At 27.0% G+C, this 19,738-nt stretch overlaps 1 protein-coding gene across 1 annotated transcript in view; it reads right to left on the bottom strand.

The window, feature by feature from the left end:
- The window catches only part of LOC111636123 (brefeldin A-inhibited guanine nucleotide-exchange protein 1-like), a 115,478-nt gene that overhangs the window by 5,444 nt on the left and 90,296 nt on the right, over window positions 1-19,738 (bottom strand). Inside the window, exons 24-28 of the mRNA XM_023381298.1 lie at window positions 13,571-13,706; window positions 7,166-7,304; window positions 5,694-5,784; window positions 3,013-3,094; window positions 687-832 (exon numbers count right to left, since the gene is read on the bottom strand). Of these exons, the coding sequence (XP_023237066.1) occupies window positions 687-832; window positions 3,013-3,094; window positions 5,694-5,784; window positions 7,166-7,304; window positions 13,571-13,706 (594 nt within the window). The remainder of the gene's footprint in view (window positions 1-686; window positions 833-3,012; window positions 3,095-5,693; window positions 5,785-7,165; window positions 7,305-13,570; window positions 13,707-19,738) is intronic.

The following is a 19,738-nucleotide window of genomic DNA, read 5'->3' as shown; positions in this document are numbered from 1 at the left end:
CCTAATTTATATATAATTAATATATAATTATATGTACAGTACCTAATTTATATATAATTTATATATAATACTAAACAGACGATAGCAAACTCAATTTAGCCGCTCCGTAGCGTGGCGCAGGGTCGGAGGAAAGTAGTTCGGCTGCTCATCCACTATTGGTCCAGACTCTATCAATCTTGTCGCGAAACGACGTTATAGGAGGTACGTTATACGAAAGTTGCTACAATTTTTTCGCTACGTTATAGGAATTGTCGTTATAGGAACGTACGTTATAGGGGGGTCGACTGTACTTTAGAAATTAATCTATTATCAAAAACGTTCAATTCAGCATGACACAGTCCTTAGAAAAACACCATACAAAAGTTCCAGTGCTGCCAGCTAAAACACACACACCGACAAAAAAAATAATGGAGTAGCCCAGATATAGCCAAAAGATTGCAGCGCCACAGCACTAGCGAAAATTTAAATTTGCCGACTGGAATGCTTTCGGTTAACAGACGTTTCAGATAACCGGCATTCGGATAAACAACGCTCTACTGTACTTATAATTTTATAAGTAACAGTTAGTTAAAATTAGTGAATTATTACTTATAATAATTTAATAATTTTAGCAGTTTATTAAGTTATAAATATATTTACAAATTGAAAAATATATCTAATTTAAAACTATGAAAAATTAGACTTACTTGGGCTGCAGCAAGATTTTCTGCATCTTCTTTCCGACTAGTTGCAGGGAAGAAAACAATATTGTCAATTGTCTGTATTAATTCCAGTTGCACTATACATTTGATTTTCAATGACAAAAATATCTTTTCATCTTTGCTTTCTGAACCTTGGAAATAAATTGTTTTATTATTTTATTACATTTTAATAATTACGAAATAAAATTTTAAATTATAATTTTATCTTCTATCAATTATGAATGATCTATTCTAAATAAAAATATTTCATCCTTAGTTTTAAACAGTGACACTTTTGATTCCTTAGTCCAGGGCCATGCCAAACAGTTTTAGTGTCAAATGCAAATCTCATACTGGCATTTGATTAAATGTTAATTACAAAATCTTCTATAGACTCATTTTGACACCCCAAGATTGGTGCTTGAAGACATGCCCACCTTTGCCCCCTTTAGTTATGCTGCTGCCTTAGTCAAGTAACATTTTATAATTCCATACATGATTCGTCTTTTATAAGTAAAGTTCTAAACAACATCAAAAAAATCCAATGTTAAAACTGCAATTACCTATGTTATATATCTACAGATTTCAGATGTAATAAAAACACTTATCAAAAAGCTCATTTAGCTTGAACTTTTTCATAAGTGTTTGTATTACATACTAGTGCTAACCCAATATCATTGCTTCTATTTTTAAACACATTAAATAAATTCTAGATGTAAGCATAAATCTCACTCAGCTCAATTTGCAGACATTGAAAACTATGAATGTGACCTTATTACATCATCTTCAGACAATACATATATAATGATGGCAATATAGTATAAATTTTTAGTTAAAAGTAATGTTATATATTTACAATATTTATAGACTATATTAACCATTTATTGTCTGTACCTATTTGTAGACAGTGAAATAAATTCCATATTTTTAATTGTAAATATTCTAAGACAATGGTTCTAACTGGTATAGCATAGCACATTAGCATGATATAAAGTCATTCAGGCAACCAAAAGATAAATTTAAAAATTAAAATAACAAATTTGAAAATTTGAAAATAAACTAAAATATAATGATATTAATAAAATATAATTCTATGCATTATCAACTGCATTTCAGGACTTTGTATAAGCTACATATCACACAGCAGTGGATCTAGTTATGTACAACTGACACAGTGCTGTATTATTTGTGGGGCCTATAAATAACTCTTGCACTGGAGTGTGTGACTCATACAATCTTTACATAATTGTAGAAGTGTCCTATGAGTCCAAATAAGTTAAGAACCACTACTCTAACTTGTAACATAAACTCTGATAAACCATGTTTTATTAAGTATACCTATGGGTTCTAAGCTGCAGAAAAACTATTCATTTTCTATAATCATCTGTTATCTAATTTGTTTTTTAAATCTAATTATTTCTTTTTATAAGAATTTTTCTGCAAAATGATTAGTTCATTAATAACTGTCACTTAGCTTTTTTGGGATGAAAAAATTGCTGTTATAAACTGTAAAAACTAATTTCTCTTTTTGTTATAACATTCTCTATCATATGTTTGATTTATTTAATTCTGTTTGTGTTATTTATATAAATTTTTTCTGATGTAGATAAGAAAATCTTATAGACATTATAACATTATTCACGTATTTGATTTCATTATTGAAATGTAAACTAAATCAATTAATTTATTTCCATCTCTGCTAAAATACACTTTTTCTCATTATGATTTTCAGAGTTAGAATAAATATAGCAACATACAGTAAAAAACAAAGCCATTTCCATAAAGGAGAGCATTACAGGTAATTGTTTCATGAAAAGTTGGCATCCATAATGAATACAGAACTGGTTTAAATCTTATTTCTTACTATCCAATCAATTTTTGGTGCTAATTTTCTTTTGCTTCATTAGATGAAAATTATTAATTATTATAAATGTCTTATTAGTTTGTTCAAAATAATCTAGATATAATCTTTGCATAAAGCAGATAGAAAAATTAAATATTACATTCAAATGTTATAATTTATAAGAAAATAGAACAAATGCATTTATAGTAAATTAAAAAATACATTTACAATAAAACATTTTAAATTTAGAAATTTAGAATAAAAAATATAGTTTATTTTTTAAAATTTGATCAGCTGCTAGTAAAGCAATTTATTTTGAAAAAATGTGACTGATAAATAAATAACATATTTAATACACTCATAAAATATTTTCTAAATTCAACTATTTCATGTAAATGCTACATAAAATCAATAATTATAATTTATTAATTTCAGTCTATTTCTAAAAATATTTAACACTAGTGAATAAATAATAGTAAATAAACATACGTGTTAAAGATGACTCATTCATTCCACTTTGTAACAATTTCTTTTCAATACCATCAGGTAAAATTTGATTTCCATTTGATTGCTGTTCAATATAAAATTATGAATATATAATAATAATAATAATATTTTAAAAAATAAACACAATTCTAACATATAAATATAAAGCTTTGAAAATACTTAATACACCATCAATTAAATTATAATTAATTACAGTGCTGAATAGTGGGAAAATTTCTATGTCTGGATACCAACTTTTATTGCCTGGGTATTTCAAAAAAATCATCATATTCAGGTATTTCAATTGATTTTTCAAAAATAAAAAAGTCACATTTATGATTAAATTATAATGCTGGATTTATTATCAAGATGTAATCTGACTAATTAAATATATAGATACAGTAAAACCTGTGTAAACTAAAATCACACAGTACTGAAATATTTTTTTCTGTTTTGAACATGTTTTAGTATATATTTTTTAATCTTTAAATTACACTAGATAATTGTCACACAATTATGTTCATTTTTTAAAGTAAAATTACTTTTACACACACAAAAAAATTAATCCAAATTAATTCAAAGTGATTCCAAGCAAAATGGGAGTATTCAAATAAAAAATTGATAACTTTTTGTAATTGATTACAAAAAGTTCTTGTTATTCTCATGAACTTGCGTGCACCAGGTATTTGAATACTTCTCAGATACAATCCTTATGAGTTCACCTGAGAGTGAACAAGCCAATTCAAGTACCAAAAACTAGTGGTTTGCTTTGCTGTCAAAACTTCTGATAGCATTACAGTGATAAAGAAACCAAGTTTATTCTGTGTTCTAGCTTTTTGAGGAATGTTAATACTTTAATTAATCCTTTACTTCAATCTCCATAATTATCAATATATTAACTTGTTTTCAAATACTTGGTACTAGTTAGTTACTAACTACTCCATACAAGCAAATTAGCAGCATTGTGTTACCTTATTTTCATTATTTTCAAGAATTATATTCATTGCTGATTCTCAAGAACTGGATTCTCAGAAGCAAATTTAATTCCAAAAAGCATTCAATCCTACACATGGTTAATTAAACAAAGATCTTGGTCATTATGACCTTTGTTTCTCTAACAAAGTTTAAAATCATTCCCAGAATACAGTTTGTCATGCTTTGTGATGCTCTTTATGCCTAGAGAAGATTTTACTTATTTGTTTACAAGTGACATTTTAATTTTTTACTTTATCCAGGTTAAATTATGTTCTTCATACCCAAAGTCTCTTCTGTTTCTATACTGGGCAGCTTTCAGACTTACAGTAAAATGTAACATAGAAAATCAATCCGTCCAAATAATTTTTCCTTAGGCAGATTTCTGTTTTATTAAGATTTTAACAGGTTTGACTGTATTATGTAATTTGGACTAAGGGTACACAATTAAGTCACTATCTTGATAACTAGAATTAAATGAATTAATTTAGAATATTTTGGAAGAGAAATCTGAAGAAGAAAAAATTTAACAGCAACTCAATTGCCTGTCTATATAATAACATCAACACTTAACCCGAATTAATTTATTAGAGCCAAATGATCCTGCAAAATAATCAAACTATTTTTAGGCTAAGTAAATAATTAGTTAATAATTTCTAGAGGTAGATGGTTATGCTGTCATCTCATAATAATTATAATAAATTAATCATCATTTAGAAATTTCTCAAAGAAATTTAATATGAAAGAAAGAGATATTAAAATTAATATGAGATGACAGCATAACCACCTAGCTCTAATTAAATTAATTAGTAACTAATTATTTACTTAGCCTAAACATAGTCTGATTATTCAGTAAAATTGTTTGGCTCTAATTAATTGCCTAAGAGTCCAAATTACTGTAATCATGTTTGTTTATGTAATCATCATTTTATACTTAAATCACTAATTTTAATTACATGTTACAATAAGTTAAAAGAAAATTCCTTTTCTCTTTTTGAATTATATAATTTTCAAAATACAGTTATAACTGGAAAAATACATTATATACAAGACATCTTAATTTAAATATTTAATAATAAAACAATTTCAAAAATGCATAGTGTTTTTTTTAATCTACAACTGACTCTAAAAATTGAACATGCTTTTTAACAAGTTATTTAATTTTAAAAAAGAGCAATACAAGTATAATAATATCTCAAACATAATAGCTTCAACTTTAAAATTAGATTGGATTTTTTACATACTGAATAGTTTCAACTATCAATTAAAATATAATAATTTATATAGATATTATAATAATTGAAATATACATATTAATCATTTCAGAAATAACTATTTTGATTTGAGAATAATTCCATGCATGAAAAATCAAATTTGATTTTTCATTTAAAAGTTACACAGATACGTTTGCATCATACACAGTTTTATATGTAAAATATCAAACACAGTTCTAAAGTTAAAGATATAATGTTTGAGATACATAATATGCTCCACAAGCTGGAAAAGATGATATTTATCAAAGGTATCATCAATCAAAAGTCCTAGCAGTAAATATATTTTAATTAGAAACTTTAAATTGTTTTCTTATTTATCTGATATTCATAACACTTAAAACAGGATTTTGCTAAAATATTACTAATTTATTATTTAATGTTCTTTTTAATTTTAAAGCAGCATATAAACTTAATTTTTTTTCAATTTGTATAACTTACCAAGATTATTTCATTTTCAATAAATGGTTTTTCATTTTGTGAAACAGGATATTGTGTGCCATCTCTGCTTCCTGGAACCCAAGTTAATAACCTAAAAACAAAAAAATGAAATGTATATTTGAAAAACAAATAAACAAAATAAATTTTATTTGCGAAATTATATTTATTTTGAAAATTTTACTGGAGAAATTTAAAATTTACACTGAAAGTCAATCTACATTATATAAATGTAATGAAGTAATATACACTCAGTCTATTGATGTTAATATTCTTTTAAATAATTAATCAACGTGCTTTTAATAAACTCTGTTTTCAGCATATATAAAATTCATCTTCAGGAGCAATTTTTAAATATAATCCTTGTTCTAATTTTGATCAATTTCTTCAAGAAACTGCTTTAATTTTTTTAATATAATTACTAAAGTTATAACAACCTTTTTCTGGACTGGGCATATGAAATTATATTATAATCAAAATTGCTTCACTTACATTTAAAATTTAATGCTTGTTGTAGTACATGGTGTCATTCTATCTCAAGTTTTACTTTTTGCAATTTTTATTGTGGGTTTTAGGTTTGTAATTTATTTTAACACTTATTACAGTTCCATCCTATAGATTGGAGACTATACTAATATGTAAATAACAAAGATTCATCAATCCACATTATGAGTATACACAGAAGTTAGAATGTAACTTTAAATATATAAAAATGTTAAACTGTATTTTATTATATAAAACATTATATAGTTCACAGGCACTTTAAAAAACAACTGATGTGGGACTTTAGATCTGAAATGCATTTTGCAGAAAGAAAAAAGTGTCTTACATTATATTTACTTTTTAAAGAGATTTTGTAAAACTAAGTTTACTAAAAATTGTTCTGAAAATTAATTCAGTAGTTCCTAAGTCAGAAAATAAAAGAAAATAAAAAACATTGAACCACTGAGATAAATATAAGCTAAAATAAACTTGTAAACCTTTGTTTATTGTAATCAGAATTTTAATAACAGTTACTATTAGCTTCATGTATTTTTTAATCTGTGTACTGTGTTTTGTACTGTTAGTCTCAATGTGTGTCTGATAATGTGAAATTGTTACCAATCTTACCACGGTTAAAACATTAAACATTAATCAGTTTAATCGTTATGTGTTCACAGTGAAGTAATTTAATTCGCTGGCATTTCTTATTTCAATTATATGCTAGTTATTGTTAAAGATGGTATTGCAAAAAACAAAAAGCAAAAAACACTGAATGAATTATTAGTAAGTAATAATAGTACTGATTATAATTAATAAATCTTCTAAAGTTATACTTTTAATTGTTTCATGTATTCTTTTAATGGCAGAATTTCCATTGATAACATTAAGAAAAGTAATTAATCAGTTATTAATATCAGTATAGGCAAATCCCAAAGTGATCATAATATGTAGATTTGACTGTATCATGTTATACATTTTAGTTTTTTACTTACAAAAATGGTAAAGTTGTCTTAAATATATCCAACATACAATCACATGTTTTGTTCCAAGTATCACTTGAAAACTTCATTCCATTTGAAATAACTAAATTTTCCAAACAATTTGTTCCAGATCTTGCTAATTGTTCATTATCTGTAAAAATAAAAATTTTTTCATGAAATTTGAATGTGCACACACATTTTTAAGTAAATTTATTTCTTTTTTAATTTCTGATAAGCAAATAATTTTATAAATGTCAATTTTTTTAAACATAAATATATTCATTATTCAGTTGTATTTTTTTTTATCACTCAGTAAACAAATAGTAACATGAACTAATTCTTTTATTAGTAAACACTTGTTTATCTTGCTATTCATAATTATGATACAAACAGGTATGAGAGATTTTACAAAAGGTTAATTTATAAATATTAAAATGACTAAGAATGAATATTTCAAAAAACACTAAAAACCAAATCACATTAAACTATTCAACTTCTGTTTTAAGATAGTTTTAAATTTTTGTAAATTTAAACAATAGAAATTCAAAAATTTGTTTTTGAATTACTTCCATTGGATAAATTTCATTTAATAATAATGATTTACTTATTGAATCAACATGTTCAGATATAAATTTTTTTCATTCAAATCTGATTTTCATTCATGCAAGAATAATGTATTATTTATTTGAATATTAACAGAATATATTTATTGTAAAATAATTTAATATTGACATCTTCAATTATCTTTTATTGTTCAACTCAAAATATACTGATTATATAACTCCATCTTAATACACTAAAATACTTTTAAAAATATTTTTAGTAATCATATTCATTTTTAGATTAATATTAATCATTTCAGAAATAACTATTTTGATTTGAGAATAATTCCATGCATGAAAAATCAAATTTGATTTTTCATTTAAAAGTTACACAGATACGTTTGCATCATACACAGTTTTATATGTAAAATATCAAACACAGTTCTAAAGTTAAAGATATAATGTTTGAGATACATAATATGCTCCACAAGCTGGAAAAGATGATATTTATCAAAGGTATCATCAATCAAAAGTCCTAGCAGTAAATATATTTTAATTAGAAACTTTAAATTGTTTTCTTATTTATCTGATATTCATAACACTTAAAACAGGATTTTGCTAAAATATAACTAATTTATTATTTAATGTTCTTTTTAATTTTAAAGCAGCATATAAACTTAATTTTTTTTCAATTTGTATAACTTACCAAGATTATTTCATTTTCAATAAATGGTTTTTCATTTTGTGAAACAGGATATTGTGTGCCATCTCTGCTTCCTGGAACCCAAGTTAANTTAGAGTTAGGCGTTAGGTGCCATTTCTTGATAAATTTAATAATTATAAATTAATTAAATAATTTAAATAATAATTTAGAATTACTGGAAGAAAAGAATCGGCCCGAAGCGGGACTCAAACCCGCAACTCCTGCTTACCATGCAGATACATTGCCAATTGCTCTACATGGACCTTCTGTCCAATCTCCCTTTCCAGCACATATAAGCTAACGATATAACCATCGATGGTTATTACAATGCTAGCTGGGGACACATTCAGTGCCCACGACAAGCAACTCCCAAGGCACTCAACCAGCCATCGCAAACCCCGGTAAGGCATATATAACTAATCAAACATCTTTACTATAGTCCAGCTTTAAGCCAACGACCATCTACCCCTATGGGGGCCCACAACTAATCTACACATGCCCTCCTCGTGAAATGTGTTTTTATAATTTATTCTTTCTCACGTCAACAGGATTTTGACCTCTGGTTCTGTAAAAGGAGAGCCCGTCTAAGGGAATCCACCTCCTATTACCTGTAGCAAGTCAGCTGTTAGATCTAAAGAGACTTCCAGGGCAGTGAAATCACTGTGTTTGCTGTTCTGTTGTCGTGATCTCCTCTCATTGTTTTCCACCACATTCAATTGTTGGGATAAAGTTTGTACCTCGCATGTAAATTTTTCATTTTTCTTAATGTTATATTCTTATTTTCATTTATTATTATTTCTTTTAATGTATACACTCCAAGGTTGGAGAACATCCTATATACACTCCAAGGTTGGAGAACATCCTATGTATTATTATTATTATTTTCTCATTGTCTTCCGCCACAATCAATTGTCAGGATAAACTTCTATAACTTGCGTGTTCATACTTCGTTTTCCTCAATGTTTTATTTTTATCTTATTATTATCATTATTATTTTTATTATTCTTAATGTATTTACTCCAAGAACAAAGCACATACTCGGTATTAACTGGGCCTTGACCCACTATATGTATACTTTACTCTATGATCTCAATATATGGGACCCAATGCTGGCTGGCCATAAAACATTATTTCACATTTTCCTATCTTTCTTGCCACATCTTCAACCAAAACCATATACCTTCCACTTCTTACTTCTTTTCAAAGGCTAAGCCACTGGTACGGCCTTCTTAACATTTTCAAACCAAACCAAACCAAACCAAACCAGATACGATTAAAACTATCCATCAACCAAAGCTGAATCATTAGCTTATATATGCTAGAAGAGGAGATCGGACTGAAGGTCCGTGTAGCATAATTGACAACGCATCTGCATGGTAAGCAGGAGTTGCGGGTTCAAGTCCCACTTCGGGCTGATTCTTTTCTTCCAGTAATTCTAAATTATTATTTAAATTATTTAATTAATTTATAATTATTAAATTTATCAAGAGATGGCACCTAAAGCCTAACTCTAATCCCAAATTGTCTATTAAATTATTAGTATTATAGCCATTCCTAGCCCAATAATATTTGGTTTTGGTTGATGGATAGCTTTAATTCTATCGGGTATAGTAAAGATGTTTGATAATCAAAATAATTGTTTAAAAATTTTTTTATTTAAAATATTGAAATTTTTTACTGAACTTTTTTCCTTTGTATTTATTTATGATGATTAACAGAACTTTTAATGTTTTTTTCATACATTTCAGATTAAATCAATTTTTAATATAATAGAAAAATTTATAAAAAAAAGTATTGCAAATAAATTAATAATTAATGTTTCAAGTAAAAAAATATAGATTTAAAAAATTATGTATGAAGTTATATCAGTATGAATATAATTTAAAATTGTGTAAATAAATATATACTTTTTACATATAACATGATTTGATCCTGCATTCAGACCTTGTATCTTGAAAAATATTAAAAATAATACAGTAGAGCATTGATTATCCGACCCCCAATCAACCATCACATTGGTTAACCGACCGCGTTCTAGTTGTCAAATTCAAATGTCTGCTAGGGATGTGGCACTACAATATTTAGCTATGTCTTGGCTACTTTATTATTATTTTTGTTAAATTTTTGTGTGTTTTAGCTGGCAACACTGGCTCGATCATAAAAGGGAGGCCAGTATTTAAATGAGGCTTAATTTCCTAATTATGAGTGGTTGTTTGTTTTGTGAGCAATAAAATAATTTAAAAATAATTTTTAATGATACAATAGCAACAATTATTATTTTAAAAAATTTTGTTAGGCTTGACATCGATGAAAATTCAACACGAAGTAGGTTAATAGTGATATACTAATATACTAATTATATGGGATATACTAATATAACTAATATACTATACTAATAATGTATTTTTTCATACTTTTTGGTTATCTGTTTTTTTCAGTTATCCGACCAACCCCAGTCCCCAATTTTGTCGGATAATCGATGCTCTATTGTATCAAACAGTTAAAAATACTAGAACATATATATGAAATAAAGCAAAAATTTTTATCCATCTAAAGAATGAGATTAAAACATATTTTCTATTTAAAATGAAAAAATGAACATATTCTGTTCATTTCTTTCATTATTATTCATCATAAATTTTCAATTTCTATGTTGTATTTTAAATAGGCTTATCTAAAATGTAAAAAAAAATAAAACCTTAATAAACTTTGTATGTGTTATGTGCAACAAATTTTTAAAAAGTGAACACATGGTAAATCTTCATTAATCACAGAAATCATCAATTAATCAATAACGAAAAATAAATAATATCAGTTGTGTAATATAAAAGATTTATAATTTTAGTTTTTTTCATTACTGATTATATTTTTGATTTTAATAAAAAATAATTTATGCATAATAAAAAGTAACTTTTTAATGTATTTAAGCATATTAAAATATAAATGTAGTTGATTATATGTTTACAATAATATAATTAAACATATAATAATAAGTTACAGTGAGTTGTACCAACTTATATGGGCTTGTGGAACTTAGGGTCCACCTAATAATTTGGGCCTGCAGAATAATTTTCTTGTAGTTTAGAAGCATTTATATGATAATATACTTCAAAAGTATTATCCTGCAGTTTGACAGTTTGTTTTATGAAATCACTGAGCTATTTTGAATATGAATAAGATCAACATTGAAAATTTGGATCTGGAAGAAATCAATGATGAATGTGTAGGAAGAATTATATAGGAAAAACACATTTGTAACATAACACACACTAATGATAAATAACCATTCTTTAGTATATTAGTAGTAGTTTATAGTCTTAATATTTTAATTTAGTAAAATAAAGGTGCACAGGTTACAGGTACTGTACATTTTAATTTTTCTTTAGAATATCATACTGTTTTAATGGCAATTTAAAACTGAACTAACTGTTGTTACTAAAACACACTAATAATTTAATATTATATAATTATAGTTTGTACCTTAATCTAAATGTTTTCATAAGCAAATATTTAATATTAACACTGGGTTTGATTGAATTATATTTATTTTTATCTTTCAAATTTTTACAACCAGTTAAGTCTCACTTTGTGTCCATCCAATATATTTTAAAAATTGGTGTCAATAATTATAATTATATAAGAAGTCAAAGTGGCACAAAATTACATTTTATTTGTATTTTTACTGTATTGATTTTATTGTGTTAAAAAGTTTTAAATGCTTTATTAACTTTTGTTAGTTTGGTCACCATCACAGTGAAAAATTGTTGCTAAAAAAATGCAAAATGTATTTTCTTAGCAACAAGTACCCACATACTTGTGACATACATTTGTATGTCACAGTATTGGACAAAAATAATGCAAGCTATGAATCATATGATTACAATATACAATTTGTATTTTTGTATGATTAGCTATCATACAAAAAAAATTCAGAAAGCCATTTTTATGCTTAATACAAACTTAAATATATTACAAAGTGTGTCTTAAACAAAGTTTGGTATTTTTTTTATTATTTTATGTAAATGTTACCATTTTTCAGATGTGGCAGACATTTCTAGTGAAATGAAACTGTAAATAACATCAACATAAAGCCCGATTGGTATACATACTAAACATCCAAACGATCGCCTAAATAACGGGCTATAATATGGCTACTTATAAAGTAGCCATATTATAGCCCGTTATTTAGGCGATCGTTTGGATGTTTAGAAATGAAACTGTGTAACTTAATAAATTGCATAAGTTCAACAATTAAAACATGACTTCTCATGAATAATTTAATATTGATGGCAAAACCTTTTGTCTCTTGCCATTTGAACATTCTAGAAACTATGCACATGCATTAACATTCATTTGCATTGTTCATCGGGATAAATACAAACAGTATTGGTACGTTGCACAGACAGTTTATTATTGTAAGAATAAATTATTGAATTAAGATTTTTAAACATTAATTTAAGTGAAAGCAAATTGTTCAACTTTAGCTTCGTGGGCTACTTTCAAAACCTTTGTGGTCAACCGGTTGACCGCGGTCTACGTGTTGGCCATCCCTGCTATACTTTATGTCAATGTCAGAATGTACTCATTCAATATATATCATAAATACTTATAACAAAAAAGCAACCTTTGCAAGTCATTTTTATATCACTTCATCTTTGAATGATGTTAAAAAAAATGTTTCTAAATTTAAGTTTTTTCACATTTAGAACTATGTTTCATTAGAATGAAACAACTAGCTTCAAAAGTGAATAAAAACAAACATTAATTGCAATCATTATTTGTATTATTCCCAATATTCAATATGAAAACTATATATTAATCATTATAAGCATTAACCACTTTTATTATCTTGTTAATTGTCTGTAATCATTATGTTAATATATAAGTTGTACACTCTTAACTAATAAAGAATGCTTTGTTATTTTACCTAATAATTTTATTGTTTTTATCTGTTTTAGATCTCACATTTTTATAATCTCTGAAGATAGCACTTGTGCAAAAAATAATGAAGTGAATAAAAAATTCTTAATTGTTAAATTCTAAAATTTCTTACCTGTAATTTCTGACTTAAATTATTTTTAATAAATTTGCAAATTCATTAAAAATTGTCATTATAAAAATCTTAATTATAAAATACTTATAACTATTGTGATATTAATATATTTATTTTACCTTGCTGAACACACCAATGGAGTTGACTATATAAATCGTCTAAAAGAAGATCTCCTAAGACACTATAATACTGGGTAAATACATCAACAATGGCATACAATGCATGGTTACATGTAGTTGTCATCCATTCAGATTTCTGCAATTTTAAAATTTATTTTAACCAATTTATAGCAAAAGAAATATCATAAAAATTTTACAATTAATATGCACATAAAAGAGAAAATATTGATATAAACAATAACTTAGTAAAGTACAGAATATTCTAAATATTATAAATTAATTATAATTCTTTCAAAATTTTGTATATTGAACACACACAGACATTTATATATCATAAAAACACACACTCAAGTTTTATGAACAAGGTCTAAGAGTCATTTCTATTAAAATAGTTTAAATAATTTTTTACAATAATAATTATTATTATGTAATGTATAAACACAACATATCTGCATATATAAGTAAATCACAAAATACATGGAATAAGTTATCAATAATTTATTAAAAAAATTGTAGATGTCATACCTACAATCATATTTAACATTATTATAAAGAAACTATAAAAAATTGTGTGGGAGAAATATATTAACTATTATTAATGTGAATCTGTAATTTGAAGATAGCAGATTTTCAAATTACATGATTGAAATAGGCAATTTTAAAATAACATCACAGAGCTCCCAATTTTAAATTGAGGATTTTGTAATTTATTGTTAAATGGTGTGTAACATTTACAAATAACTCATATAAAAATTCTCTACTCATATGAGAAATATCAAATGTAAATAGACACCCACAACTACCATAAATAATCAGGCTATAATTTGGAAATATTAATTAAGAATTACAAATGAATTTGACACTAGAGGGAGGCATCAGGTGCCATCTTGTATTAAAATTAATAATTGTAATATTTAATTATAATGATGTTTATACATACAATTTCTCATATGAGTCTTTAGATTAAATTGATAAATATGAAAAATAATGTAATCAATATACACTATTCAAAATATATTCATGATTCAAAGTTACGTATGTTGCATAGTTATGTTCTTTGGAGTTTTAATAGTAATATTTACATATGCTATATCATTCAAACTGTACTGATCATTTGAAAATTTGTTACAATAAACACCTCGAAAAATAGTTAAATTCTTCAACTTTTCTCTTGATATACTTGGCTTTGGAGAAGACCCACAAGATTACTGATGAGTTGACACAAAGCCTTCCTCAATAATAGTTTGAATGAATAAAGGTCCTGCCAGTAGGTTCCAATTGGAACTTACTGGCAAGAGCTTCATTCATGAAATAAATATGAAAAAAATAATAATCATTCATTGACTTACAAAAGGGCAAGTCCTTCCTGTCAGCCAATGAATAATCTCACTCCAGGTCTTTAAATCATATCACTGGGATATGCCATAGGCTCCAGCACTAATGTGGGCTAGCTCTGGTCATTTTGAATGCTGAACTCTATCATTATTTAGCAGTAGGTAGTTGATAAAAAAATATCATCAATACATGATGCTTTATTAATATAAAATACAGTGAGCATGTTAATTATAATTTTATATTGTCCAGATGAATCAAAAAGTATATCATCTGAAAAAAACATTTTCTAAACCTAAAAACAAGATTAAACTTGAACTTCAATAATATTTGTAAGTTCACACACTCCTAGCAGACTCCCACCGATTATTAAAAAAAAAAAAAAAAAAGCTATTTTTGACCAGTGTGATTTGTGCTTCCATAAAAAAAATGCAAGCCTAAAACAATCTGCTATTTTGAAAATTAATCAGCATATTCCCTCTCATTTTTTTTTCAATTTTGCTATATTATAAAGATGTAAAGAGCAATCATGACCAACTAGGGACTCAGTAGTATGACCCCATCAAGAGTTACAATCATATCTGGAAGGCACTGAAAGTATCTCCTGGCCCTTCAGATAGACCCCTTGTCAAATCTATGATTAACCAACTTTATCAATAATTTATTGCATAAATTATATTTATAAATTTAAACTTTTAAACTGTTTAACTAAATCTAAATTAAATATAACTGTCATCTCTTTTTGTCTGTTTGAATCAACTCTTCATTCTTCTCTCCTTTACATGTATAGAATGCTACTATGGCATTTAATATCAGTTTAAATGGAAAAATTTTGCTCAAATTATGTAAAATTAAAATGTACTTACTTGGCTTTTTTACAAATTTATGACTTGTTTAGCTTTTTTGTGGTTATGCTTCCAGAGCCAAAATCCAAAAAAACCAAATAAAAATTTTAAGGATATTTACACCTAAAGTAACAACATTATTCTTAATCTTAAATTAGCCAATTAAATTTTATAGATAATGCTCTCCTTTCAAATTTTGAAGAGAGTTAGAAGTAACCGTGTTACACATAAGTGAAACATGATTTCTAGAGAAATCACATGTGAAATAAGATGCTTTTGAGGCAATTGTAAACACTTAAGCAGAAAGCAATGGATTGTTGAAATCAAACTTCATTCACTAGTAGCACATTTTGTTCTTTTATATATGTGTGTAAGAAATAATAAAAATATATCATCCATAAGTCTAATAACTCAAAAATTCTTTGCTATCCCTTCTAATTCAAGTTATTTAGAGCCAACTGTATTAAGACAAATTGCCCTAAATGAATTCAATGGGACAATATTAGCAAATGCTGTCAGAAATATAATGAATAATACTGTGAAAAGTTATAAAAAACAACAAATGATACTTTATTCAAAATTTCCATTTATTTATTTATAATAATTTAAAAAAATATTTTTGACATAGTTGCAATTTTATATTTAATGATACTTAACTTTTCAAATAAAAACAACATAGGTATTTTAAATGTTTTAAATGTAAAAATTATTATATTTCAATACAGGTATTCAGTATTTTAAAAAACAAATAATAAATTGGAGAAAATAATTGTAGAGATTATAAATCCAGTAGAATCTGCTTATTGCAATCACAGATATTTTTATCAGTTGTTTAATGTTATCAGAATTAGCATGTCCCAAAACAAGTTGTAAAACAATTATAGAACTTTGCTTATTATAATCAGAATTTTTGTTATACAAGGTCTGTTCAAAAAGTATCGGACCTTTGGTCGGCAAAAATAAATTTATTGACTTTAAGGTACAAAACCCTAATCCCCTTCAAAGTAGTCTCCTTGGTAGTGTATACACTTCTCCCAGCGTTCCTGCCATTGCTGGAAACACTGCTGGAACGCATCTTTTGGAATGGCCATCAGCTGGTCCGTCGGATTTCGCCCGATGTCTTCTCTCGACTAAATTCGGGTTCCTTTTAGAGGCATTTTCAGCTTGGGAAATAGCCAAAGATCACACGGTGCCATGTGGGGAGAGTACGGAGCCTGACGAACCACAGGAGTGTTGTGTTTGGTGACAAAAGCCCGAATCAGATGTGCAGAATGGGTGGATGCATTATCACGATGGAGCTGCCAAGTTTTGATCGACCACAGATCCGGTCGTTTGCGTCGCACTGTATCGGAAAGACGACGAAGGACCTCCTGGTAGTACTCCTTTGCGATGGTTTGGCCTTGTGGTGCGTACTCATGACACACCACCCCATGAGTGTCGAAAAAACTGTCAACATGACCTTTGATATTGCTGCGGACCTGCCGCGCTTTTTTTGGCCTCGAGGATCGTCCCCGAAAGCCTGCTGAATCTTGTGAATGGTTTACACTTGGATATCGCCAAGCTTTTTGGCAAAATTTCATGTAATATCGCTGCTCACGTTGTTCAGTCATTTTCCAGCTTAGTGGAATCCGACGAGAGCGCACTACATGACCTCACTCATAGGTCGATTGCCAACGACTGACGCTTCCTGCAGGCGGGAAAAAATTCAGGGCTGTGCATGACTGTCCCCTCCACAACTCCACCAAAGGAGGCCTCTCGCGCATCATTGGTTTACGCAGAAGAAAAAAAGGTCCGATACTTTTTGAACAGACCTTGTAGTTATTATTATCTGCAGGCAAATGGCCACTTTTTATCTGCAGATAATAATCATATCTTTTAGTACATATATATCAATAGGTTAAAATGATTGTTTTAACTGAATCTGGTTCTAATACAGATAAAATCATTGGATCAGTTAGTTTGAAATTTTGAGCATCTTAAATTGAAGCAATAAATCATAAAAAGAAATTTATGTAATAAATAAATTTGTTAAATCATAGTTTAGGATATTTAAATCCAAATAATATCAATTTTATAATATCAATTTCATTAAACTGAATAAAAAATTCATAAACTTGTTTCAAACTAAGAAAACAGAAAAATAAGAAAAATTGTGCTGTTTTTGATTTTTTATGTTAATGATGATATATTGTTTAACATCTATGATCTATATTAAATTGTACACTAAAATAATACAAATGCAAACAGATATACAGAAATTGCAACAGATATTTACTCTTTTTCATATTTTCTCTTTCTAAATTTTCATTACATCAAAGTATGTTAGTGAAAATAATTCAAGCAGAACTATTATTTTTTCTTATATCATTTAAAATAAATTTTGTCACTAACTAATTTCTCTTTCTTCTCTTTTCTATAAAATTATGACACTAATCTAACAATTTTATCAATGAAATTTTAAATTTAATAAAAATGATTTTATCTTAAGACTGCCTATTTACATGGCTGAATTATAAATAATGAGAAATTTTAAACCATTGGTAAAAAGTTATGATATCATCTACAGAATGCATCAATAGTATTATACAGTTCAACTGATAATTTCCTTAATAAAATAAATTGTTTTAGCACTTGAGACAAAACTGAATTGAAATTGCATCATCACATACATACCAGAAATCAGTGAAACTTTCAATTTAAAAATAAAGTAAGATTCTGCTTACTATGTGAAAGGTGGATATGAAGTCTTTGAGAATAGTGCTATATCTGAAATCACCTTTATTTTTAATATGAAAAGATTTGATTGGGAAGTTTCCCCAAATAAAGACTTATTTGGGAAGTTTCAGCTTCAAAAAATCAATTGCACACAACAATTGCAATACTCCTTTCTTGTGATTTTTGATTTCTTTAAACATGGTTGACTACCTATGTTTATCTGTGAATCTTTATTAATAAAATACTATAATTAATTAATTAAAATATTAAACATTTGTTTAAAGTGCAAAAAACAAATAACATTACAGTACAGCAGTTACTCTGGACACAAACTGCACTATAGTACATAAACATAGTAACAGATTATAATATACATACATATCCATTATTATATAGTCTTATTAACAACCTTGAGACTATATCTAAATACTTATTACTTTTTATGCTTAACTTACAACCAATTCAACTTCAGATAGAATCTTGGAATGAAACTCTATCATAAGTTGAAAACTATCTATATATAATTTGGCATATTATTATAATATATCAAATATATATACAGTCGACCCCCCTATAACGTACGTTCCTATAACAACAATTCCTATAACGTAGCGAAAAAATTGTAGAAACTTTCGTATAACGTACCTCCTATAACGTCGTTTCGCGACAAGATTGATAGAGTCTGGACCAATAGTGGATGAGCAGCCGAACTACTTACCCCCGACCCTGCGCCACGCTACGGAGTGGCTAAATTGAGTTTGCTATCGTCTGTTTAGTATTATATATAAATTATATATAAATTAGGTACTGTACATATAATTATATATTAATTATATATAAATTAGGTACTGTATATATAATTATATATTAACTTAATTTATTGTAACTTTATTATAATTATATATATGCTTTCTGCCGCCTGGCAACACGCTACGGAGATTTTAGGCTAGTAAGTTGAGTTTATTATCGTCTGTACAGTATGTAAATTAGGTACCGTAAGTCTAATACAGCACTAATTTTATACATTTCTTGTGAAAGAAACACTTCTTATTCAACGGCCATAAAAATTATTTATATTAATGATGTCTCCAAAGGTCAAGTTATTTTTCCGCCAAAAATTCGTTATCAGAAATTGCGGCCGTCGTTTCGTGTGCTGTTCCGCGATGAAAACCAGCTTTAAGCAACGGCGTAGTCGAACGGTACACACTCGGTAAGTAATCCTATAATTTTTTGTTTATAGCATAGTTTATACAGATTATTCCCAAAAAATTATACG

This window comes from Centruroides sculpturatus, unplaced genomic scaffold (genome assembly GCF_000671375.1).
Source record: "Centruroides sculpturatus isolate CEXI.00-Female unplaced genomic scaffold, Cexi_2.0 scaffold965, whole genome shotgun sequence".
Taxonomy (NCBI): Eukaryota; Metazoa; Arthropoda; class Arachnida; order Scorpiones; family Buthidae; genus Centruroides; species Centruroides sculpturatus.
This window is presented reverse-complemented; position numbering and strand designations above follow the sequence as displayed.